We start from the raw sequence: 26,501 nt of genomic DNA, 5'->3' as shown, positions 1-26,501 counted from the left end.
AACCAAGCCCTCCTGGCATCCTGATGACAGTCTAGTGTATCTTTTTGTCAAAGTATTGCAAAAGTGTTGGTCTGACCACCTGCACAATCTTCCTCTCTGTCCATATCATGATGTCCAACAAAGATTTCTACTTTGGAGACTGCCATCCTTATGTCCTTTTGACTAGAGATGATGGTGATAGAGCAAAAGGAGGGAACAAGAGATAAAAAAAAGGAAGAAACTGAAGCATTCAAACAAAACAGGGTTTTGATTCATACCAGGAAAAAAAAAAAGGAAAATGGAATTTGGTTTCAGCCCATGCCTAGTGTTTGTTTTTCAGTCGTAAGGAATCACATGAGCTTTGCACCTAACCAAGAGTATGTATGTTGCATGTATTTTGGCCATGCTCTGTAATCCTGTAGCTGTTGCATTTGCTCCTGCAAATGTTTGAGTTATGAGGGATGCTGCTTTGTCTAGCTCACTTTCTGCTCTCTGACCAATGCCAGTTACTTTAGAAGAAGGTGGAAAACACTCTGCAATATTCAATTATGTATGAATTGCACCCTTTTTTTCTCCATACTATACTATTAATTCATAGTTGGTTAATTGCTTAAAAGATGAGAATTTATACCACTTCCTAAATTTCTGTTTGTGGAGGAGGCTTGGTAATTTTCCTATTACTATTTTACTATTCTTACTAATATATTACTATTTAGTAATATTACTATTGTAATATTGGGTATTCTAATTATCCATATGAATATTCAGCTATCTTAAATCCCCATAAATTTCTAATCGTTATGATATCTTCTGGCTAAGTTTTTCACATGCTAGTTGTGTGCTGTTGGGTAAATGTTTTCTGTATGTAAAGTATATAAGAGAGTTCATCAGAAGCACCAGATCTTTTGGATAGTTAACAAACTGGAAAACTCCATAAAGCTAAACCTTTAAGCTATTTAAACCATTGGCTGCTGAACTTGCCATTTCTTAATTGCAGAATTTTGCTTTCTGTAGCTTAGCAATATACAGTTATTTTGCCTCAGATACAGTTTGCATCAATAACACTTTTACTTAATTCCTGGTGCTATTTCATTTTCAAATTAAACCCAACTGTTTGATGCAATACTGATTAGTATATCCCCATTTCAGTTTGTAGGCTCTCTGTTGTCTTTCATAGCTCACTTTTTCTTCATGCACTTGTGCATCAGTCAGTGTAAATACTCTGCCTAAGTAACACAAAATGGCCTCCACACATTTGTCACTTGCCACTAAAACAAAGGGAGAAAAGTGTGCTGTGTATGAAAGCATACTCTGGAGTGTTTTCATGGAGAGGAAAGGTTCAAGAGAAAGCCAGGTAAAGAACATTTGGTAGTCTGGAAAAGTACTACGAGTCACAGACCCTTTACCTTCACTGGTGAGGTTCGCTCCAAGATTATTGAGACCAAAAGTGTACATTTCTTTATTATGTAAGTTAGAAACAGGGTGTTGCTCCATTGAAAATCCAGGTATGATGTAAGGATTTTTTTGTAGCTTCCTATGCTGTGAAATACTCCATCCTAAAACGAAACTCAATGAGGGTATGAAGAGGCTGTTGCAGATCTTTCTAGAATTTTAGAAATACATTAGTGCTGCTTTTCTTTTTTTCCTCTTCTTTTTTTCTTTTTCAAAGGTCTGGGCAGTTGACCTGTTGTCTCTGAGGGAGACAGTTTTCAAAGCCAGAAAGATATGAAAATACTATCAGTAAAATGTATAACATATATCAAATACTTGATAATGTGCCAATAGGTCTTATTAGCACTCATTTAAAAGAACCTGCTTAAATCACCTGTGGCTTTGATATCCATGAGTGATGTGGCTGGTGGTGGATCAATGTTATTTTTTGATTTCTGAAAACTTACAGAGTAAATGAGACGATGTCTAGGACTTTGGTCCAAAGGGCTTTTTGAGAATGCTCTGCCAAACATCTGAAACCTTCATACCTAACCTCCACAGACTGTTAGGTATTGGTTCTGAGATCGTAAGACACTTGCTTTCTTGAAAGTTATTTTGTTTTTATTTTACAAGGATTTTTTGGGAGGGGGCGGGAGGATACTGGCACTAAGCTATGAAGGCTACTAAAGCTTGTGAAGAAAGGTGGAAATTTTGTTGGGATTTTTAATTATTATTCTTTTTACAAGTGAAGTGAAGTGGTTTAAAAGGGACAACATGCTTTAAATATGTCTTATGTAGTTCACTGCCAATAATAGCGAGATGATGGTAAACCTCTGTGGTGGTTTTAAGGGCATTTGAACATTCGGTTGTGCCATGCAACCGTGGCACTGTGTTGTGGATCCCTTTCCTCTAGTGATTAGGCTGAGAAAACCATATTCATTTCACTCAGTACAAGCATCCAAATAGGGACTCCTAATCCAGAAGTGAAAGCATGTGTAAAGGGACAGTATTATCTCCCTTGCAACTGACCATCTTTAATCTATGCAATTCAGAAAGAAAATTAATATAGTTGCCAATCTACTTCTGTATTTTGGTCAGCCCCAGTGAAACTTATTTTTCCTTTCCTATTCATAGAAGATATAGCTGTGTATAGTACACTGATACATTTGGCATGGAAAGGGTTATGTTCTAAAGTCATTAATCTTACATAGATTTTCATATGACGGACATTAATATTAGTGGAGAGATGGAGGACAGATTTAAGCTTCTTGAGCAAGCAGGGCCAAATTTCTCCTCTGATGTTGCATTTTAGTAGCTGAAGGCAAAATTTGGATCTGGGATTTCATTTTCCCCTCCAGTTTGAACAGACAGAGTTCATTAATGATAATGGAAGTTCTGTCTGAAGTTGGTGTTCAAAGCGGGCTTGGGTTTCTAAAGGACCGTTTCAATATTAGCAGAAGGAAATCACTTTATGGCAGGTTTGAAGTTTTAAAAGTCATGGGGAGACAGACAAATCATGAGGAAGAGGAAAAGTTAAGAAAGAGAGAAGAAAACCTAGAGAATCCTAGGTAGAAAAATCTAGAGTTCGTTTTTTCAATCCAGTTTATTATTAAATAAACTTAATTAGCTTATTTACATCCTTTCTATCTGTTAAACAACAGAATAGTTTTCTGATATGTGTGCTGTAAGCTTCTATAAAAGAGTGCATCTAGTGATACACTGAATTAGATATTATGATTCTGTCATTTCATTTGATTAATACCCACATAATGTTTTAAAGTAAACATCCAACCTGGCATTATATATTTTTGTTAATAGTTATTGTTAAACATGCATTTTTCACGATTAGAAAACTGCAATTTTAAATGATGGACTATGGGTAACTGGTATGTAATAACCATCATGAAAGGAGGAGGGGAAAAAGACTCAGATTTTCTAAACAGCTGATTAACTGTTTGAGTAGTGGTTTGGTTTTGCTTTTTTTTTTTCGCTGCAAGGTTGTTGATCCTTATTTGTGCCTGATTTGTCAGGCATTTATGTACGTAACATTTCTGTGCTGGAAGATTTAACAATATTCCATACTGCAGAAGTAAGCAATGAATCAGTTGCTATACACAGCATTTTTAGAGTAAATGTATATGCTTAAAATAAGTAATCCAGGTGAATGGAGAATTTAAGTGGGAGTTTGGGTAACAGTGACGTAGTTTTCTCTCATGCCTATGAACTGCTACTTCCTGATTGAGTTTGGAAAAGATGAATTTATGTCCAGCAATTATTACTGTCTAATATCTATAGCAGGATAGCAGCCAAGGTCTCAGGTCAGTGTTACTGACACGGTACACCGAGTACACCTCATTCTACTCAGACCTAAGAAAGATGCTCTCTGTATGGCATTCCGGGCTTTTTCATGCTGTACAGTTTAAGTAAAATATTTTCTAAAGCCTCATAGAACTGACATTTTTCTAAACAGTTACCATATTTTAATTTTTCTTAAGAGAACTGTGTTGAGAGACTTGAAGTCACCCAGAGCTGGTAAGCAACTGTCTGCAGTGATGGCAGGTAGAGCAACATGACCCGTGGAGACTTTTGTGGTGGCAAGGTGGTATTCTTCTCCAAGCAATCTGCTTGGCCCCACTTTTGGCCTGATGGTGAGAAAGCACATTTGCACACAGCCCTTGCCTACATCCCCTCTTCTTTACCCCATACGAATAGCAGGTACTAAATCAAAATGTTTGCAAAGAATTGTATAGGTGACATATTTGCTCACAGTATGACAGACATGTCTCTGTCATCTATTTCATAATGCTGTTCAAGTAACAAACATCATTTAGCATTGCTAAATATTGTTCAGTACTTTATTTTTTCATTGCTAAAATCCAGTCTGTGGATGCCTACTATTTAAAACATCTCACTAATTGCAAAATCTATAGAAAAGTCCTTACAACATCAAAGACTCACTTGATCCTTGGAGCTGTTATAAATGAAAAACTGTCTCTGTTACAAGCAAATAAGGCACTTAATGCACTCTTTCTGGCTGTGATGCTCTTTTTCCTGTGGGTTTTGAAAATGACCTTCCTGTAAGCATCAAGGACTGTAACTTTTCAGATAAAGAAACTTGTTCTTGTTTTAAGTCTATGCCAGGTTCATTCCCCTATAGCCCACAGTTTTCAAAAGCAGAAGAAAAAGTAATCCAGAATTAAAAAAAAAAAAAAAAAAAACCTTCTGTTTCCAGAACGAAGTTACCCTGTCAGCTTGCCTTGGGCCCTAGGTGGAGAAGTGGAGATTAAAGAGTCAGTATTCCTTTTCATGTTTCATCTGCCAGTTTTGTGAATGTAGAAAGAGTACTTGTGGCTGCAGCTAAGTATCCAACCATGGTATTAAGTATGGCATTTTCATCCTCTTGCAGTAAATTAAAAACATTCTTATAAGTTTATTACAAGGGGAATTCAGTATCAATACCATACAGTCATTGATAAAGGTATTTCAAGGAGAAGGCTGAATAGCACAGCAGATGTAACCTCAATATTTTCACCAATTATAAAGAACCTCTTTGTGAAGCTGTGTGAATATGTAAGATGATCTCATCATTTCCTATTTACTCAATACTTACCTGAATACGCAATATAGTGTAGCTTTTAAATGCATATGCACATGAGTAAAATGTCCTTTTGTAAGAGACTTTGCTAAAAGACTGCTTTTGATATACAGTTTCTTCATCTCCTCTTCAAACTGAATTAAGCTACTTCCTTCTTCTGAAACACAACTCACTATTTAGAAGCTTTGGCTTTGATTTCTCAGAACAGCCTTACAGGAAGAAACCATGCTCTTTTTCTTTTTGTAACCATATTTCTGAAGACAAACTTGTACTGATTTATTTTGATTTTCTAACAGAAATAGGTTCCTGCAAAGAACACTGACTGTTTCTTCTTCTCCCCCCTCCTTTACTCCACTACTACAAGAATATTGCTGTGCGCAAAGCTACCAAGGAAAACTGAAATCCCTCTGTTGGGAACTGTGTACATAGCAATATATTCATACTTTGACAAAGAAGTGAGATTTTTTTTTTAGTTCTTAGCATTACATACTGTGCATTTCTTGCATGTTAACTGCTGAATTCAAACTAAGTAAATAGGTAGTGTTTCCGCAAATTTTATTCAAGTTTAGCATCCACCATTTTAGAGAATATATGTGTGCAGCTGATGTAAAGGTAACTAGTTTTAAAATATTAACCTTCAGTAATTACCTTTAACTAAAGGGTTTATAAAGATATGTATACATGAATATATAATTATATATGTCATCTCATTCCTCCTGTGTAGGATTTGTTTCATTCTCCTGTTCACAGTTATACTCATTGTAAAGATTGCTCCTGACATCTATTCAGCTGAAAAGCCAGTGTTTTAAAGATTTCTCTGTATTTCCACACAATTTGGCTTAGTAACAAGATCTTTTTTTTTCTCCTTTTTCCTATAAACATTTAACTCCCATTAACATTTTGGAGACATGCATTTGTTGGCAGAAGAAACAGAGTCTGTAAGAGAAGTCACCTTCCCCGCTATTCTTACAAATAGACTGACACACACAGTCCTGCACAATCACATCTAACTTCAGTTACCTGTGCCGTCCTGCTGATGTGGTCCCAACTCTCACTTTCCCAGTATTGCTCTGTCTTCCAGACTGGGTACTCCATGTATATTTTCGCACTAGCAAATAAAAGCTTAAAACTATGCATTTCTCGGTGTACAAAAGTATAGGTCTGAATTCAGCAAGGGAACTGCCTTAAATACAGTCTGATTAAGTTCAGGATGTGGTCCAAATGGCATTACTTTTTCATAAGTTTATACTAAACAGAAATGTGTGATCTTTTGCTAGTAACAAAACATGACTTCACAAGCACAGCTTAGGTTGGACTAATTCTGTACTTCAATTTATTCTCAAAACCAGTAACTTTATTAATGGACTCCCTGTACCTGCAAGGTGAAGATCCTCAAAATGAAACTGAATTTCCTCAGTAACAATAGGCTCTTAGTAAAGCAGACAGATCTCTCTTCCTGTTTTCTCAAAGTTCTCATTTAATTCCTAAGTTGCTTCTTGGCAATGTCAACAGTTAAAAATACTGTAAATTTGAAAGCATTTCAAATGTTTTCATTCTTTCTCTTTCAGCACATTGAGAAATTTCGTACCAAGCTATAGAACGATCTTTCAGACCTGGGTTGGGGGCTGTCTAGTGCACTCTCAAAGGAGATAAGAACCAGATTTAGCAGCACAGCACAGCTGGTCTGCCAGAGAATCTCTTTACAGAGAGAATTTTTATATTGAATCGTGGGACTTCCTTCAGAGCTTGGTCCACAAATCTCTCATATGAGACGTGCTTTAGACAGTTGCAGGGAGGAATATTCTGTATATGTGGTAATATATCTGAGCTGGCCAAATAGAGGGTGGGAATTTGCAGGTAGATGAACTTCATGTAAAGCTCATTTTCAAGACAGTATTTCAAATGTTCTTTGGATGCACAGCTACTTGGGAGCCTGAACTCTGGCTGTATATAGCTCACATGCACCTCAGATGCATTGAATTCTCTTTCTTGAAAAAGCAAGCACATTTTCCTTCAGAAATAACTTGCAAGGTATTAATTTTGCCTTTTTCCATAGTTCTGAAATGAGTGGTCAGTGCAGCTCATGACACAGACTTTTCCAGTAGTGCAACAACCGATATAAATGGCACTGGAGGAGGCAATGACTTGTCTAGGATGAAATGGACTTGAAAGGGCTGGAGGATCTGGGTGCCCATAGTTACCACTGTGCAGAACTGCACAGTGCACTTCAGTCACTTCCTAGTGTCTCACTTTGACTTTCAAATGTGTGTGTGGGCAGTTGCGAGGATTCATCCTTTACTATTTGTACAGCATGGTAAACTCCTCAGATAAAAATGTTATAAAGAACAGGACAGTATAACTAATAGATACAAGTGCAGATAGAATTTACTAGTTTCTGCCTGCAACCATAGGTGTTCAGCTTTCAAGAAAAGAGACAATATCACTCCAGACTTCCAGGCATATCAATATTACTGTCAGCTGCAAACAAGAGCATTTTGAATGTTCTATTTTACTGAAATGGAAAAGTCCAGGGTAATCAAAACTTACAGCAGTTTCATCCCTTATTCTTCATAACTAATAAAGTTGGACTAATTTATGTGAGATTGTTTTCTAAAATGGGATGCAACATTGGTTTGACAGAAATGCTGGGTAATCAGTTGTTAATATTTTATCTTTATTCTGCTGTATAATGAGGATTTGAAGCCAATGAATTATCATTGCAGAACATTTGGAGCTTGGAATGCAAAAATAAAAATATGGGGAAACTTGTGGATGTTTCCACAAATTCTGTGCTAGAAACAAACCTAGTTGACTAGAGGCTGCTGAAAAACAACAGGACCCAGATCACAAACCTTTGTTCATATTGAAGCTGAACCTTACATTGAACTTTTTACAGGCACTTTTTTATTCAATAGTTTAAAAATCAGAGTTTGGGGTGGGCCTCCAAGGTAAGAGAGAATCTGTTTTTTTAGTGCTGTCTTTATAAATATCTTTTTCTGTAGATACCTGTTGTACATGGATTTAGATATAGCTACATTCGTATGTATAATTAGGGGTATAGACATTTGGTTAACTTGAAAGCTCCAAAGTGTCATTTGTCACATTTATGGTAGGAACTTTAACTGCCTTAAATACTTATTCTTTTCCAAAGTGACTTTTTTCTTTTCCCTCTGAAAAAAAAAATAAAAAAAATAAAAATGTACTTCATGAAACTATTGTATATGAAGCACTTATTAGCCGTAATTAAATGGACAATATGAATTTACTACATCTTTAGGACTCTGGCTTGTTCTGGTTTAGAGCAAGATGATTAATGCAAATACATATTACTTGAGATAACCATTTAGCAGCTAATTTAGCCAAATTTATTACAGCAGTTAGAGGTTTTTCATTTTAGCAGACGGAGACAAGGACATGACAAAAGCAGAAGGTGTATATGAATGCACACTGCCCTCTAGTGCACAAAGCTTTATGGGATTAGTGAGAAATGCAGACGAGAGTAAGTAACAATAGTACCCAGATTTTGTATAGTTCACATTTTCTTTAAAATATTCAGCATCCTTCCTCTGAAAGATTTGTATTTCATCCCCCTTTCCTGACACCGAGGCATCAAATACAAACCAAATCCGTTTCAACATGGCAATATTTTGGTTGAAGAGTTACTTCAAGCATCTGTATTTTAAGCCTTCTTTCTGTGAGCATATAATAACACCATTTCACATTACTGACTGCTTTTACTCGTTTCTCTGTTTCCTAGCATATTTCAAACGTTGGAGAGAGCTGTCACTCTTTGGCTCTAGCCAAGTCACTCTGTGCCTCCCTTAGGCCTCTTTCTCAGTCTGCTGGTGGATTTACTTTGCTCGGGTAGAAAGTAAATTCTCCCAAGACTTTCCCCCTACTGACCAGTGGAGATTTGGTTCATCTGAGAACTGTAAATTCTGTTTGACAAGATCAAAGAAACAGATGTATAAGTTCAGTAGTTGATATCGCCTGCAATAAGGAGAAATGATCAAAGCAGCAGGGGTAGAGTATCTTCCCAAACCTTTCAAATATCCAGAATCTCAAAGAGGTCTACCTAGGAGCTATGAATAAATCACATATAAATTTGCCTCTTTTTTTCTTTTTCTTTTTTACAATCTGACATTGAGTGCATTGAAAATGTCCACACAGCAATAAGTATTCTGTGAACCAAAGAGATTTGTAGTTCTTTTTACTTTTCTTCTTCCACTAGAGTTTCCAAAAACAGATTAAAATTATACTTTAAAAGCTTGTAAAACATACAACAAGTTATACTGAGCTTCAGATCCTGTGTGTCATCTCATTGGCATGCTGCATTAAACCTAAAAGAAGTCGAGCATCTTTTGCTCATACATGTGGCATGTTGAACAGTGCAGATCATTTTACTACAGTTCTAACATGCAATATATCTTGTTTCTGTTTTGTTTGTATTTTCCCTCAGTGCTGAATAAGGGTCAGTGTGTAACAAAGTATTACCGCTGGATGCAGAAGAACGGAGGTTATATCTGGATACAGTCTAGTGCAACTATAGCTGTCAATGCCAAGAACGCAAGTGAGAAGAATATCATCTGGGTCAATTACCTTCTCAGGTACATTTTCGAGTCCCTTCTCTCTCTTGAACTGCTCTCTCTGTTGCTTGACTGTGCTGGTGAGACTTTTAGGGAAAAAACAATTGCCTGCTGGAGAGAGTTAATGAGAACAACTTTTTCATATGGTCCACCTCAAAATGAATGCCACTTGGTTGAATGCATTAAGATATCGATCACGCCTCGGTACTCTGGAATATTTTTGAATTATTATACTGCTTTAGTCTTCAAATAAACCTTCCTTCATCCTTATTGCATGCCTTGCTACCCTGAAATCTACACAACCTCAGCCGAAATATGAAGAAGATTCACACCAACTTGCAGTGGCTGTGTTACAAATCTGGTATGAAGTTTTGGGCACTGGTTTATTTGGTTATTGAAAATGCACAGAAGCAAACTTCCTGGAATACTACAAAAAGCTGTCTCTGACAGGTGTTCACCTCTCAGGCCAGAGAGAGGAATTTTTTCGGAAGAAAAGCCTTGAAATAATTCGTTGCTCCTGTAAACATCAAACAGCATTCACCTTAAAAAGTAAATTGGGATTCACAAACAAAAATATCTCTTAAGACTATTTTAAACAGAAATAATGAAAGACTCTTCCTTGAGAAATTCTTTTTTACCAAGCACAAGTGTTTTTAAAGGGCTAGTTACTGAGCTCAAGGAAAGACCAACAGTCAGTGAGAGACAGTGAATTATAAACCTGACCTTTCTCATCTGAAAATACCTTTCAGCACATTCTGTTATGTGAAAGTGTTCAATAAGATTGGGGGATTTTCTGTTTCATTCCAGAGCAGAACAAACAAACAAATAAAATTTGAAACCTTGAGATTGTCGTGAAATGCAATTGTCATTTTCTGGCCTGTTCTCCTTTTAAGTTGCTTGTCATGGTTTGTTACATTCCCTTTGATGCCATGAGAGTTCAAAGTGATGTCTAGGGGTTAGACTGTGACTTATTATGCCAAGTCCAGCAAGCCCTGAAGAGACCGCGCCTGCCTAAACTTGCGTGTTGAAATACTTCTGATTCCTTCTTGGGGAATAGATGGAAGCAACCCCTTGCAGGAGATCATTGAGGGATGCTGTGGGAAACCTTACACAGTGGTGGACTGTAAACTGGGGCTCAGATGGTTCTGTTCTGCTACGGTTGAGCGTGGGCATTTCCAAATATATCCTTACCCTGCTACTTTTTTTTTTTCTTCTTCTTTAAAAGAAGGTGTACACTCAACATCCACAGAGTGAAGCATTAGCTGAGCCTAACCGAGAGGGGCTGAATGCAGCATTTCAAGAATTCAGCTTAAGCCTGCCAACTCTGCACTGGAAGTGCACTGGACTGCTTCAGTGTCCCAGTCCTAGCAGGGCTTCAAACTGCCCAGAAATATGCTCATTTTCCAGCTGGAAAAGTGTGCCATAAAAAATTATAAACAGTTCCCTCTGTCCCCTTTGCTTCTTTTCAGACACTGAGTGAGCCTAGTCCACAAACATTATTTTATCTATTTTATCTACCAAAAGAGTTAATCAAACAGAGAGAGAGAAAGAGAGACAAGCAGTGTGGTCTTACTCAAGGCAGCTCACAGAACTTGATTTTTCTGCTGCATTCCCTTTGCTGGTCTGTTAGAGAAAGATTAACTTCTTTAGTGAATTTGTGTTTTTAATTTAGATTTCTCCCAGTCCTGGAATCCATGAAAGATCCAAATGTCCAAACCATATTTTAATGACAGATCAAGGCATAATTAGGTCTACTCTTAGCAGGAGTACTGGTCTGTATACATTTCCATGCATTAGAAAGTATGATTCAGCTGTCTGTAAAAGGATAGACTAATTATAGTGACAGGGAGGATTAATGCTGTTCTTGTTCTAGCAACTTGTTATTCACAGTGTGAAAGCCCTCAAACATCTTTTGCTTGGAGGGGGCAAATTTGGGGACTGCCCTGGGATGCAACAGAATAAAGTCACTTTGTCAGGACAAAACCATAAAGATGGTAATCGTAAGAATGGCATTTCAATGTGAACTGTGTGAACTCTGAATTTTCACAGTACACTGTAATAGGCTGAATATGGGCACAATGTCATTGTGATAGTGTGTCAGTCACTGCTAGTGCTGCCTCACATTGTTCTACACAGGACTGCAGATTTTCTGCTCTATCACAGGGCTGGAATTTGAACTGCTTAGAAATGCTCACCTATTCAAAAATGGTTAAAGACTTTGTTTATTTTCAACATTCCTATGCCACTTAAGTCTAGCTGTCTGTGTTCCCCTATCTTTGCACTGGCTTGCGAAAGGAACATTTTAGAATGTGCAAACCAAGAAAAAGCTTAGGATTTTTTTCAGTTTGTCTGGTAATGCAGCTTTTTTACATTGCAGTCATGTTCATTGCTAACAAGTCACAGGTGAGCACCACATGAGCAGATGAAGATATGATTATAATGGGTGTGTTGACAGTTCTTTATCCCTAACATATGCATCTTAACATGCACATGTGCATCTGTCATATAGTTAGAGTGGTTGCTTTTGGTTTCTTGGTGATGTGGATGCATGTGTGCAGCGTTTTAAAAATATATATCATTTTTACTTATTTCTTGGCCAAACTCTTTAGAGCAGTAGTCATTGCCTTTAACTCAAACTGATCACTTTCTTACTAACTTTATGTATGGTCTGTTTGATTAAACTGTTGGAAGACAGGACATTTAGAAAAACAGGTATTGAAAGGGCTCTGGCAAGGTTGATAAAGAACATTGTTACAGAGATAACTCTAATAGGCATTGGTGGTGGAAGAGAAACAGATTGGAAAAGTTAGAACATGCTCCCTGTCCTTCCAGGCACAGTAATGGGATTGAAATCGAGATATTCTCTTCTTGGATGATGACAGAGTGTAGTTCTACTAGATATCACACAAGCCATGGTGTCCCACTTGAGTAAGAATACTTTGTTAGCTCTAAAACTTCACTAGAATGAAACAATTTTTAAACCTGGTCAATATAAATATTTGGCAAGACTATTAAAATTAACCATCATAAAATCCTTGCTGTAAAGCTCTGAGGAAACAAAATATTTTTGTTGTTGTTGTTTGTTTGTTTGCTCTGCTATTCTTCCTATTTATGTTCTTTGTTCCTGAACTTTGATATGACAAGAGGATAAAAACATGAAACTGCAAATCATTCAATTTGTATATATTTGCTGTCTCTTCTTCAGTAACCCAGAGTATAAGGACACTCCTATGGATATTGCACAACTTCCTCATCTGCCAGAGAAAACCTCAGAATCCTCAGAGACCTCTGACTCTGAATCGGACTCAAAGGACAACTCAGGTAACACACATGGTGCATCTTTACACCCACTAAAGATCCATATCAAGAAAGCCACATGGTTGCCTTTGTAATCGCTTATACTTCTCAAGGATTATTTCATTTCAACAACAAAAATCCAGTAAAATTAAATTGAAGAAAACTAGCATAATCTTTTAATAGCCTCAGCATTTCCACAGTGTCTCCATTTCCGCAGTTTTTCTATTCATTCAGTGGATATATTCTTGCCTACATTGCACTGAACTAAATAATTGGTTCCCCAGCTAAGCTTCTTGAACAGGTGCTGTGCCTTATGCAAGGGCCCAGAATTGTAACTGTTGAATATAATTCAAGTTCTTATCTTTCAAAAGTAGTCATACTTTCTGAATATAAATCTCTACTGTCAGTCTTTATGACCCTTTTTGCTGTATGAATGCTTTTTTTTTTTTTATTAGCCTCACTAGGGGGCAGTGAAGATTGCAAAATTTGTGGGTTTTCTTGGGTTAAAAGAATTGGATTTTATTAGAAGGTATGGGTTCAAGCACTTGCTTCTGAGCTCTTTGAGTGTGGGACTTCAGCTGTTTTTTAAAAGCTAAATGTAATTGTCAGGCTAAATGTATAAATTAGTCATACAGATAGTCCAGTGCACAGATGGTTCACACATTCTCCATTAGTTTTAAAAGTGATTACCTAGGCACAGGTACAGATCAGATGGCTTTTAAAGGAGTACGGTTGCCTGTGGCCCAAGAACTGAGGATGTTACCGTAGCATGCGTTATATATCTGATTCATCTCTCACGTGTATGATAACACTCAAAAAAATATTGGAGAAAATGGATCGCATTGACATAAATCAAGCAAAAGCAAGAGGAGCGGGTCATAATGTTACGTTACATGATATGGCTGTTCCATTTTCATCTTTTGCATTTATTTGTTCTTCTTTGACAGCTTGGTTTGATGGTTTAAGTCAACCTTAGGCACCTATACAGGCTTGACGCCTACCATGACTGAGAATCTCTTCACCCATTCTGAGTGTTTCTTTATATTGCCTTGTTCCTACATAGCCACATACATAACACAGATATGGTGACAAGTTTGCATTTCCCATGTGCACTGTAAGTTTCTTCAGGTGAGAAGTGCACATGCAGTCATGACTCCTAAGGCTGACAGTGCAAGAGAGCATTCTTCAAAGGTGCACAGATGTATACTGCTCAGAAGATGTCTGGAAGCTTTGGTAGGCAGTAGAAACAGAAGGTTTCTCCTCACAAAAAAATAAAAAATAAAAAATAAACAGAAATAGCAAGGGTCCTGAAATCAGAACAGCGTCTTGTATGCAACCAACAAGTTCAGATCAAGCTCTGATAAAATCCCAAGCAAATTGTTTGCAGCTTTAGACTAATTCACCCTAAGCCCACACTTAACCAACCAGAAACCATAGTTTTAAAAATCAGTATATTCCAAAAAATAATAAATAAATAAACAAAAACTGTAAGAGAAACTCGGCCCTAAATGGAACAAAAAGCTGGCTCCAATTTAGGGTTTTGTGGCTGTTAATTTGCTTCTGTGTGTTTTGTTTTTCAATATGGAAGGTCTTAGGTCTTTCTGTTGCTAAGGACTCAAGCAAAAGTCTCTTTAAGTAACTTCAATGAAATAAATGTAAAATCCATTGCTCTGAATCCTCAGGCAGCTTCCCTGTCAAGCCTACCTGCTCCACCATTTCTGGCAAACTGTTTTGTATTGACATGGTTCCAGGGGTAACCAATCTTTAAAGGAAAACTGGCCCTTCCCCTCTCCCCCTAAAACAAGTATACTGAAAAGGGTAGTACTTGGCCCTGATGAGTGAAAAAAAAAATCTTTTATTTCCCAACAAAAGATTTCTGGCTGTTCTGTAAGACAGGGTCTCCTGAAGCCTTTCATGACCCTTTCAAACATAGTATGATAATGGAGAGCATTCATTCTCAGAGCTGCTTTGGCTGCCTGAGTCCAGTGGACTAGAGTGTTTATCTCATCCGTATTTGAATTAGGTAGAAATCTAAAACAACTAAAAGAATTCAGGCAAGAAGAGTGACAGTTTCTCAGTGCTGTAGCTGGGCTGTTTTCAATGGCCCTTAGATGATTTGGATCAATCAAAAACTTAATTCAGTGCCTGAATCTTTTTTTCTGGTTTTTTTTTTTTTTCTTGCCCTTCAAGGGAAAATGAAAAGACAGTCTAGCAACATAACAAAATTGTTTTAACTGGTTTATTCATTCAGATTTATACACATATGACCTGCTTCTCCTCTCACACTGGAGGAGATCGGCAGTAATTCCACTGAAGTCAGAGACACTCTGCCGCTTCGGAAGTGGCAAAGGTGAAGGAAAATAAGATGAGAGGACTAAGAATCCTCATTAGTTAATAGTGCTACATCTTGTTGCCTTCCCACTTTAGGAGAACACAGATGTGAAAGAACAATCATCAGAGCATAATGGTCATAATGGGATTGTTCACTGACTCCTCTTTGGATGAGGCAGCTCCAGGGCCGTTGTGCTCACAGTGGTCAAAATGGTTCCTGCCGAGACAGCAGATGGAAAGGCCCCCTCTATCAAGGTGCCTGAGTACATATTCAAAGAAATTTCAGGCCATGCAGCATAGGCTTTTAGTGTGTTTGACAGTCCTGAGTCAGAGAGATTCCTGGTGATCAAAACTCTCCCAACACAATATAGTACATAAATGTGGCTCTACAGAAGAGAACACCTGTTGCCAGAAAAGTTTACAGCAATCAGATCTCATTGGTAGGTCGAAACCTGGACTTGGGCTGTATTATTACATTCTTTTTGCTAACAGTTTGTTTCACTTTCCTTTTGCTTCAGAGGACAATGAGAACTCAAAGTCAGATGAGAAAGGAAACCAGTCAGAGAACAGTGAAGACCCTGAATCCGACAGGAAAAAGTCAGGAAATCAGTCGGATAATGAAATGAACTGTAACGATGATGGGAACAGCTCCAGCAACCAGGACAGCAGGGACAGTGATGACAGCTTTGAAAACTCAGACTTTGAGAATCAAAAGGCCCCTGAGGACAGTTTTGGCACTCTAGGCTCTATGCAGATCAAGGTGGAGCGTTATGTTGAGAGTGAGTCAGACCTGCGGTTGCAGAACTGTGAATCACTGACCTCGGACAGTGCCAAGGACTCAGACAGTGCAGGGGAAGTAAATGCCCAGTCTTCCAGCAAACATCAAAAGAGGAAGAAGAGGAGAAAAAAGCAAAAGGGAGGCAGCATGACCCGGAGAAGGCTGTCAAGCACCTCAAGCCCAAATGGACTTGACTCAGCTTTGGTGGACCAGCCCCAGCTGCTCTCGTCGCCAAACAGTGCCTCAGTGCTCAAAATTAAAACAGAAATCTCAGAACCTATCAATTTTGATAATGATAGCAGTATTTGGAATTACCCACCCAACAGGGAAATCTCAAGGAATGAATCACCCTACAGTATGACCAAGCCCCCCAGCTCCGAGCACTTCCCTTCCCCTCAAGCCAGCAGTAGTTTACATGTCTCCATTCCAGACTCTGTTCTCACCCCACCAGGGACTGAAAATACTGCCAGCCGTAAAACTCAGTTCAGCACCTCATCCAACTCAGCCTTGGCTCCTGTGTCCTCTGACCCTTTGTCACCCCCGCTTTCAGCATCTCCACGGGACAAACATCCAGGAGGTCCCACAACTTCCAACTCTTTGTTGTACACTGGGGATCTGGAAGCCCTTCAGAGGTTACAAGCAGGCAATGTGGTGCTTCCTTTGGTTCACAGGGTAACAGGAACCCTTGCCGCGACCAGCACTGCTGCTCAGAGGGTCTACACCACTGGCACTATTCGGTATGCTCCAGCTGAAGTTACTTTAGCCATGCAGGGCAACCTCCTCCCCAACACCCATGCTGTTAACTTTGTTGACGTTAACAGCCCCAGCTTTGGGCTGGATCCTAAAACACCGATGGAAATGCTCTACCACCACGTTCACCGACTCAATATGTCGGGACCGTTTGGAAGTGCTGTGAGCGGGGCCAGTCTGACCCAAATGCCTGCAGGGAATGTGTTCACGACTGCCGAAGGACTTTTTTCCACTCTTCCATTTCCTGTGTACAGCAATGGCATTCACACTACACAGACTCTGGAACGGAAAGAGGATTGAAATATGACCACATACTGTGTTCAGTGTTATACTCTGAGGCATAGACTGTGTTTTAATTTAGACCTTTAATTCTAGCACTTTGAATTTGAGCAGGTCAGCTTATTCTCTCAATATGATGGTCCGCATTTCATTCCCCTTCTCTTTAACTTGACTTATTCTTTAATGTAAAGATATTTTTTTATTTTTGCCTTCAGAGAGTCGAAGTACCAGTTGCCTGCCATTTTGTCTTCTTCTAAGATGTGTGTTTTTTCCTTTGCATCTTTATTAAGATGCCTTTAATATGTGTATGCCTCTGCCATAGAATACTCAGTGTTGTGGTAAAGAGATTTTAAAGTGACAACCATTGGTTTTACTTCAAAATGATCTTGATATGATCAAGATTAAAAGAGACAAGCATAAACAATGTGCCCTGTTTGACTAAGTCAAATGAAAAGGGGTTTTTGTTCCTAATTCCTTTAAAATAGGGGATAGTATTTTAGAATTTTATGCAGAGTTTAATTCTCTTTTTATGGTTAAGATTTTCTTACTTGCACATAAAATAATTTGGGTTCTTAAAAAGTTAATTTCTGGCCTGTGACTAGAATGTTGAAAAGTTGGACTAAATGTTAATTACTGGAACTTTAACTTAATTTCTAAAACCATGGTGCTATCATTTATTAATCTGTAATGTCTTCATACAATATGCAGCTTGTGGGCTGGGTTTTTTGAAAAGAATGTGTTCCGTACTGGTCTATAGTCGGGTGCTGCAGTCTCCTTGGTTAGTTAAGACAAAAGCCCTCATTAACATTTGCTGCAGGACTTTAAATTTTTTACCTCCAAACTAACAAGCATAGCCTCATATCAAATTTAAATGGGTCAGGAAGCCTTTTTCAAAAAGTGCTTAAAAACAAAAAACTCAATTTAATTGACGCAAGGAGCAGTTTCTTAGGTGCATATTGTTTTGCTTTATTTTTTTCTCAGTGTAACTGAGGCTAATTTTGCAACGTCAAATAACACTTCGGATTAAAAAAAAACTGAAGAACTATTTAACATGTTTTGTTTTGTTTTTCATTTAATATTATAGAGGGAAGGTTGTAAATTTCTTTTTGTTCTTTGATTTGGGTATTTTTTGTTGTTTTTTCCTTATTTCTAGTGTTGAAACCAATATGTTTTAAAACTAAAGAATGGGTTAATAAGCTTGAAATAGATAACTACAACTGAAAACTGCACATTAAGTAAAAGAAAAGAAATCTCCTATTTTGTCTTTGTTGCCAGAAATCACAGTGTAGTGTCAAACACTCCAAATGACTGTCAAATATAAATTCTTCTTCCACTCCATCTTTGGCAGCTGTTTGTTAAGGCATCTAATAACAGATGTGAGAACTGTAATGTGTACAATGTGTAAGTGTCCTTGGCTGTCAGTCCCATTGCAGTTTCAATGTGTGTTACTATATGCAGTATATACTAAGCTAATGTAGTTGTTTTGTCCTTTGTCTTCTCTGTGCTTTATCTCTAGTCCGGAGTGGTAAAGTCCCATTCCTGCAGTCCTAGTGAACCAGTGATTCTTGGGGGTTAGTGGTTTTTGTGTGGTGGCCTTCCTCTGTAATGTCACCTTATGCTGCTTCCACTGTCTGTATACCTTTTAATTTCTGCTGTTGCTTTGCTGTTGTGTATTCTCCAACCTCTCTCTCCCCTCTTCTCTCTCCCTGTCCACACTTCCCGTCTCTTTCTCTTCCTCTCTTTCTCTCTCCTTCACTCTCAGAGATAAAAGACTCTTAACTAGCTCAAGGTTAATGGAGCCATTTTTTCCCACAGAGGAATTCTGGGTATGACTTACTCTTCCAGTGTACCACACAATGCACTACGGAGTAATGCTCAGATATATTAAACAAATTGATGCCATATAGCCTCAGTTGTTAACATTCCCAGAGTCCCTTGTGCTCTAACCATAAGCAGAGGGTGCATTTCTTTGGTTTTCTCCCAGGTAGGCTGAGGGAGCAATACACAGAGCAATCACCAGTGAGATAGGAAATGCTTTCAAAGGTCAACCAACGTCATTTAAAAAGGAAACTGAGCTTAGAATTGTCATATATATTTGCTTATGTGTGCAATGCTAATATATTAACTCAGCTGTCCTTCGAATTTTTGATCACTCACTGTGTTGAGTCAATTCCTCCAGTAGCTTTGAATTTGAGAAGTAGATCCAAGCCAGTGGAATAATAGCAAAAGGGAATTGGATGCCACAAATTTAATTAATGAGATTTTAAAGGTTACATTTGCAGGATTTATAGGACTAAAAGAGGTGAGAAAGTTGATTGGGAAATTCAAAGTTTAATTTTGGAAGCTCTACTCTAGCTATTGAACAATCAAAGGAGTGCACCTATCAGCTACAAAGAACAGCTAGACAGCTGTTGTTGTTTTGTTTTGTTTTGTTTTTTTTATAAATGTTTCTGTGTTGTGTCAAAATGATTTCTGGTGATTTAAACTAACAGATAATCACAGCTGCTGTCTAAATCCATAGTGTTTAAAATTACAAAATGAAAAAAAAACTTCATTACCTGTGAAGACTGTGTCTGTGTTTTTAACTATTTCTTGTACAAATATATGAAATCTTTTATGAGGAGACTGGTGCCAAGTAGCTGAATAATGGGGAAAGGGATTCTGTTCGTATAAATCTTAGCAGTGTTACCAACTCTACAATATAAAAAAAAAAAATTAAAATGTTAAAAAGTGACAGCTATGGTACATTTATTTTGTGTTAAGCTAACCGAATCTAACTTCTCGAGTGCCTGGCTTATTTGAAACATTTTTTTCATTGATCATTGATAATGCTGCAAATCAGAAATGTACATACTTCATTTACAACAGGGTTCTTTTTATACTTTTGTAGATTCTCATACATGTCATACATGGTTGTCTTTATGTAACTTAATTTTTTTTCATCCCGCAGGTGCCATTTTCATAATAAACTTCTCTTGGATTTGTTACTATCTGGCATCATTTCTTTCACATATAACCATCCTGACTAATGAATGCTGGTAGTATTTGTTTGAGCAGGTACTTTTTAATTGTTTTGTTTAAATAAAATTTAAAAAAGAAAAAAATAACCAAAAATCAAAGAGGATACAGCTAGATTTTATTAACTGTTGCGAACTGAAGAAAAGAAGCTGTCAAGATGTAGGCTAAGAATGCTAATCCAAATACTACAACAAACTTGCCACCATCCTAAATTCTCAGCTACCCCAACTCATTGTCATATTGAGCATTTTTATGCACATTATCAAAGCTAAATAATGGACCTGCAACATTAACCACTATAGACAGTGTGCATTTTTTCTTGATTAATGCACACTGGAAGAGGTCAGCTTTTGTACATTAATCATTTAAAATGCACTTTATATTTTCATTTTTGTACTCTACAATGTTACAGTGAAACTATTCAGTCACATTAAACCCTACCTATCTAGGCTGCTGATTCTTTTAAATATGTTCTTTCTTTCCCCAGACTGGCAACGTGTAAGTTGTTGGTGACATGTGGCTAGGCTTCCTGCCTTACAAACTGAAACATTACCAATGTAGGAAAGACAAGGCAAAAAGCCTTCACCTCACACCGGGAAAAAAAAAAAAAATAAGTACAGTTTTGATCACAACTATCCACATGTTGGTTGAACCTCAGAAGTGACCAGTCATCAGCGATTACTCCTGCGTAAGCTCTGAAGGACAGAAATGCAGGGGGAAGATGCTGGGGCAGGAGGTGCTGCATGGAGGGGCCCTGGCTATGTGCTGTTGGTGGCCCCATGCAGGGGCTGTGCTGTGGCCAGGGACGGCAGCGGGATGCCCCATTACCACGTCGAGCATTCTCATCCACCGCCCGCACAGTCTCTGCAGTACTCTGTCATTCATCAGTTTTCTTCGTGGTGCCTGCTCCACTTGCGACAAAGAAAAACTTCCCATATTCCCTATTTTATTTTGTTATTGCTGAGTATGCACTACCTCCTCCTAAGAACACAAATCTAGGGTATGTAAAATCAAGGCGGTGCTGCACATAGCCAAAACTTGTACGCATCTTTGGGTGCCCAAAGCTTTTCTCCTCCGTGTCTCCGCTTTGAAAGTAAACCATTGGGCTAGCCATTCTGAACAGGATTTTGGTTGCCTTAGCAGTCAGTACTGAGAAAAACTCTACAATCAGTTGCACCATTTTCAGCACACCTTTTCACAGCACAAGATATATCCTCAGCTGAAGTAGGAGCATGTCCTTGCTGGAGTAATAATAATTATAATAGATGTATGCACAGCTATAGTTCAGCGAGTCAGCCCAAGGGATTAATAGCCTGAAGTCTGGGTCTTTGCGTTCCTGAGCAGTTCAGGATTCCCACTTCCCAGGCTCCAAGCAGTGAGTTTGATACGTCTCCAACTCGCAGGGGGTGGAAGGGAGCAGAGGTTAGCAGTGCTGCTTTCAGCGCTGCTCTCGCGTTCCAGCTGGCAACGCATCTTGTTTATGAGGTAGCTACGGGTACAGATGCCAGCAGAGAGGAAAACAGAATTTAAATGGAGATTGGAAGAATGACCGGGATAAAGCTTAATGGAAGAATAACATGCCTGTTCCAAATAAGTGTTAACCAATATTAACTAAAGCCACTAATCCCAACAGGGGGCTTGAGGGGCTTTTCTGAGCTGTTACAAAGCCTTTTTAAAGCTCACCAGTGCTGTCTATACATTGCATCAGAGCATAGAGTTGATGGTCAACAGGAATACACTGCTCTGAGATTCTGAGTTGAACGAAAAATATTTATTTTTTTATGTGGTTTTATTTTTATAGCAATGCAGTTGCCTTGATATACCTCTGGGGAATTAATTTGGTAAATTACTGTTTGCAGCAACTTTAAGAAACAACATGTACTACTTGAACCCTTTGAAAAGGATTCTTTGGGGTTGGTTAAGTTGTTTTTATTATAATATTCGGAAGCAAAACATGCAGTAAGTTGGACAAACTTCATCAAGTCATTCCATCAAAGAACATTTCCTAAAGCAACTGATCCCACTAATAGCCATCTCTAGAAAGTTTGTTTCTGAACTACTTGCTTTGCAAGGTGATGTGTGCAGGTACCTAAGAGCCTCTTGAAGAATTGCAAGCAAAAAAGGGCTTTTTTGAAGCATCATGACTCTGAAAAGTTACAGTTATTGGAAAAAAAAATCAGGACTACTTAGATAATCAGCTCTGACAGCCTGCACTGGTGCTGTTGCAAGGTGGTCATGTCACTAGAGTAACTGTGATGGCCCTGACAGCACGTTTATTGTTATGATGCTTGGAACTGCATTAGTTTAAATGTGTCAGTGCTTTCAGAGCTATTTGCATAGTATTTTTCCTTCTTGCCATTGTAATTTCTTTATTTCCATTTTAGGGCTGGGGGAGGAGGGTGGAAAGGCTGGATGTGCATTGTCAACTAATTTAATGAACTGTCATCAATTCAGTGAGTTCACTGAGGAGCCCACGGAAGTGTGAACAAATAGGATGTCACCAGAGCCACAGATACTCAGGTAAGATCAAACCATTTATAAAACATGCACATGCATGCACATAGACACATGATATGCTGCCTCTGAAAGCCAGTTGGATTTTCAGACTGGGCAGAGTAATACCTATACACATATGCGTAAGAAAGGTCCTTTCTTCTTCTCTTCCACATATTTTCCTTCATCTTTTTTATCAGAAGGGGTGAACAGTAGAAGCTCTTATCCTCCCTCTTAGCCTGAATAGTGTTTACATAGCATATGAATAGCGATATATTAGTGGCTGAAGTAACACCCCAGTGATTCCACTAACAGCTTTGAAATTACCAAATAGCACTCAAGGCCCAATTTTCGTGAAACATACCTATTCACATACAACACTTTGCTTCACCAGATTCAATGGCATCTTCCTGAAAGCAACAGGAGTTGAGATAAATATAGGCTGCAGAGTTCTGCTTTTAATTGACCAAGATTAGGATGGGTATTCTCCATCACAGTTTTGTTCAGAACACTAAATTCAGCAGGGAGAGAGTGGGTAAATGATAATAATAATTAATACTAATAAAAATAATAAAGCTTTAACTTCTGTAATCACAGTGAGGTGGGTCTTTCAGCAAAACAAAACCTCTGAGTAGTTCAGAATTATTTCATACAAATTACCAAATTTCTGCAAGTATCCCACTCTAGAAGTAAAACCAGAAGTTAGCAACCCAGGAAAAAAGCCATGCAAATGAAGTCAATAATTATGAGTTTGATTACATTGGTAGGAAGTTGAAATCTTTTGTATCATGTAGGGATTGTGCAGTCTAGTTGCAATACAAAAAATAAGGGATCTTTTAATAGACACCAATGTTACAATGAGCAGTTACTGAATGCCAAGGCAAAAAGATCATCAGCACTCAACAAATGCTTATGGGAGAAGGTTTACGTTGCTCTGCAGATAGGAGACTTTATTGCTCGGTACTTTCTCTCTAATTACCTTTCACTGGCTCTAGAGACACCGAAAGTATTGATATTACCTTTCCCATTACAAGTTTTCCTGAGGAAAAGGGCCCCTTTCTTGGTTGTAATAAAAGGGAACATAATATTTTCTTGCAAAAGGAAGGGAATCAGGTTTTCCTCTTGTTTTAAAAGCATTCACAGATTTATAGCGGAAATGACAGGAACAGGATGTATTAACCATCTGACCCCAGCAGAATGAGTCTACACCCTTGATTGATTTAAAAGTTTATCGGTGTCCTCTGAATAGTCACAAAGGGTCAAGTCTTGGTCCTGTTCAAATCAATGAGAATTTGACTAAGGACTTTAATGGCTTCAGGAATAGGACCAAAGTTTTGAGCCAATACTCATAAGCAAATAACAAAGCACAGCCTATAGAATGAACCACAGACAAATGAGCCTGGTTAATTGGTACAATGCATCAGATTTCCTCTTTAATTCTGTATCACACCACTCGCACGCTAACAGGGCAGTTCTCTTTTGTTTAATTAAAAAGTATTTCCAAGTCTTCCTGAATGGCATGATCTGATCCTTCCAGAGGTTCCTGTCTTTAAAATGGGTGGGAAGTGAAGCAGAAGCATAGGTAGGTCTGAAAGATGCTGCTTTCTCATGCCTGCTCTGTGGAAGTGGCGACTGGTTGCCTGGGTCTTTAACAAGAAACCAAAGGAGTCTGAAGTGGAAACTCTGCTGGACATTGAAGCTTGTATTTTCTTGAACTACCAGCAGTGCAAACTCCGATGGCAACACCCATATCACCAGCACAGCCTTCCCTGACCCTCTTGGAGTATCGTCCAAGCTGCGGGAAAGTTCAGCAGCTTGTAAGGAAGTGAGTATTCGCTGAAACTGATTTCCAATTTCTGTTCAATACCGTGAATCTCTGAGGTGTCTTAGCACCCTTTTCTGTCTCTTCTGTACTTCAGATAAAATTTCATTTCTTTCTTCTAGCCAGTTCTCTGCTTTATTGCAGCATGTAAGGTAGCATCTGGCAAGGTAGTGATAAAGGCTAATTTCAGTTCAGGAAGTCGAGCCTCCTTAGATGATAGTAAATGGAAAGAAGTAGGATTCTCCAAAGACTTACTTGGAGATGAAAAACACACATTAAATGCTGTGATACATTCCCACACCAAGGGCCAAGGGATCTTAGACTTTGCAGGGTAAGACCAGTTTCTGAGAATATGTTTCCCACTTATTGCATGCTGGCACTGTGAGCAAACTGTTTTTTTCCTCTTTCCTATTTACAGGGAAAGATCCTTGCTCTCTCTATACTTTTGCATCCACTGCAAGACCTGCAGCTGATAGGCCTGGCTTGGCCCCCGTCAGTTCCTAAATAGTTTTCTTCACTTAGTATTACCTGCAATTTCCAATTGCACATTGATGCGATCATTTGTTTTCCATAAAGATGTAGTTCCATGCTTTCATGTTACCTGTATGGCATCATTTTTCTCTTTTTCCTACCACCTTTGATTTTGGCTTTACCTATCTTTTTTAGCTTTGCAGTGCCTTCAAAACATCCTCCCCCCAGTGCATAGCACTTCCCCAGTGTGATCTATTACCATTACTGCCACTTCCTGGCCCTTGTTACCAAGCCAATTTTATATCCAATCGAGTATTGTACCATCAGTCCCATACTTGCTAACCTATAAATTAATCTGTTATGTGGCACTGTATTGAGAGCCTTTTCAAGTCCAAGTAAATTATGTCTCCTTCTTCACCCCTGTCCACTCTCATTGTCACTTCCTCAGAGAAATGAATCAAGATTGTTAAGCATGACCTCCCTTTTGTAAATCCGCGCTATCTCTAACCAATCTATATTAGATTGGTATTAAATCAGGACACAGACTCAAAGGGGGCCTGCTATATAAATGCAACCTAAGGTTGCTTTTTGTGGAGATGAGACATGGGAATCACTGATACACCAAGGTACCAGGTCCAAGGGGTTGCCAATAACTTACTATTGATCAGGTCCCTGCATGGAGTGGCAACCAGAACTCACCTAGAAGGAAAAAAAAAAAAAAAAAAAAAAGCTTTTACCTGCATTTATCTAGCATGTTTCTATTGCAGAAGTGAATGTGATCACTGAGAATGTGGAAAGAACTGGGTTCTGCTTTTATTCATCTATGATGGAATCAAAATCACAAAAACATGGAAAAAAATCATTTTCCCTTGAATACATGGTCTCCCTTCCTGATCTTGGCAGATAACCATAAACGGGCTCTTCTACATGAGTAAAAACAATGATCTGAAGTAGATTAATTCCTTCATGAAACAATCAGTATCGGTGTCTTTTCAACTTTGTATTGAACATTTTCCATTCCACTGAATAACAGCAACAAGTCTAATACAATAATACAATTAAAAAAATGAGAGAGGTATGGGTCCTTTCAAGACACTTCTAACTTAAGGCCTTTGGCAAACAAGAGTGGCTGCACATCACAACTTTCACAGGGGAACAGAATAATATTGTCCCCAGGTTTCCAAAAAGTGCTGTATTTGCCTTATCTAAGGCATATGTCAAAAGGCTGCATGGGTATTTGTTTCTTGTACAAAAGAAAAGGACACCAAGACCTGCAAGCCTCAGCCAAGGTGCTGGAGAACCCTGGTGCTGCATCAAATGCAAGTTTTCTCACTATTCTTTACAGAAGAATGAAAGAATTGCATAAGGGAAGGTACAGAGGGAGAAAGAAAGGGATGAATAGGTGTTTAGTCCTGGTTCCTTAGGGAATAATCAGACTGCCATTAAGACAATTGGGATCTTGCTTCTCCTAAAGAGTGTGCTCACTCTTCCTACATGGCCCTACTGACTGATGCCAGGGAAGCAACATTTTCCATGGAGATTTACAATACAAGTGGTGGGCTCAGGGTCTGCAAGGTGTTGAGTAAATCACACTCTGTGTCCCCTTGCTTGCTGACTGGGGTACGAAGACAACAGCCTACAGAAGCAGCGTGAAGAAAGGCTCTCAGCAGT

General features: G+C 38.5%; 1 protein-coding gene across 10 annotated transcripts in view; it reads left to right on the top strand.

Annotated features, from left to right (window-relative positions):
* Positions 1 to 19,804, top strand: part of NPAS3 (neuronal PAS domain protein 3) — a gene marked incomplete at its 5' end in the record, with an annotated part of 615,861 nt that extends 596,057 nt beyond the window's left edge. For all 10 annotated transcript variants that reach the window (XM_083840112.1, XM_083840111.1, XM_083840109.1 and 7 more), the window contains 3 exons: positions 9,465 to 9,612; positions 12,797 to 12,912; positions 15,738 to 19,804. In XM_083840112.1, coding sequence (XP_083696238.1) covers positions 9,465 to 9,612; positions 12,797 to 12,912; positions 15,738 to 17,047 — 1,574 coding nt within the window. In that variant the 3' untranslated portion in view covers positions 17,048 to 19,804. The remainder of the gene's footprint in view (positions 1 to 9,464; positions 9,613 to 12,796; positions 12,913 to 15,737) is intronic.
* Between the last annotated feature and the right edge of the window lie 6,697 nt (positions 19,805 to 26,501).

Source organism: Anser anser (assembly GCF_964211835.1).
Source record: "Anser anser genome assembly, chromosome: 5".
In the NCBI taxonomy this organism is placed as follows: Eukaryota; Metazoa; Chordata; class Aves; order Anseriformes; family Anatidae; genus Anser; species Anser anser.
This window is presented reverse-complemented; position numbering and strand designations above follow the sequence as displayed.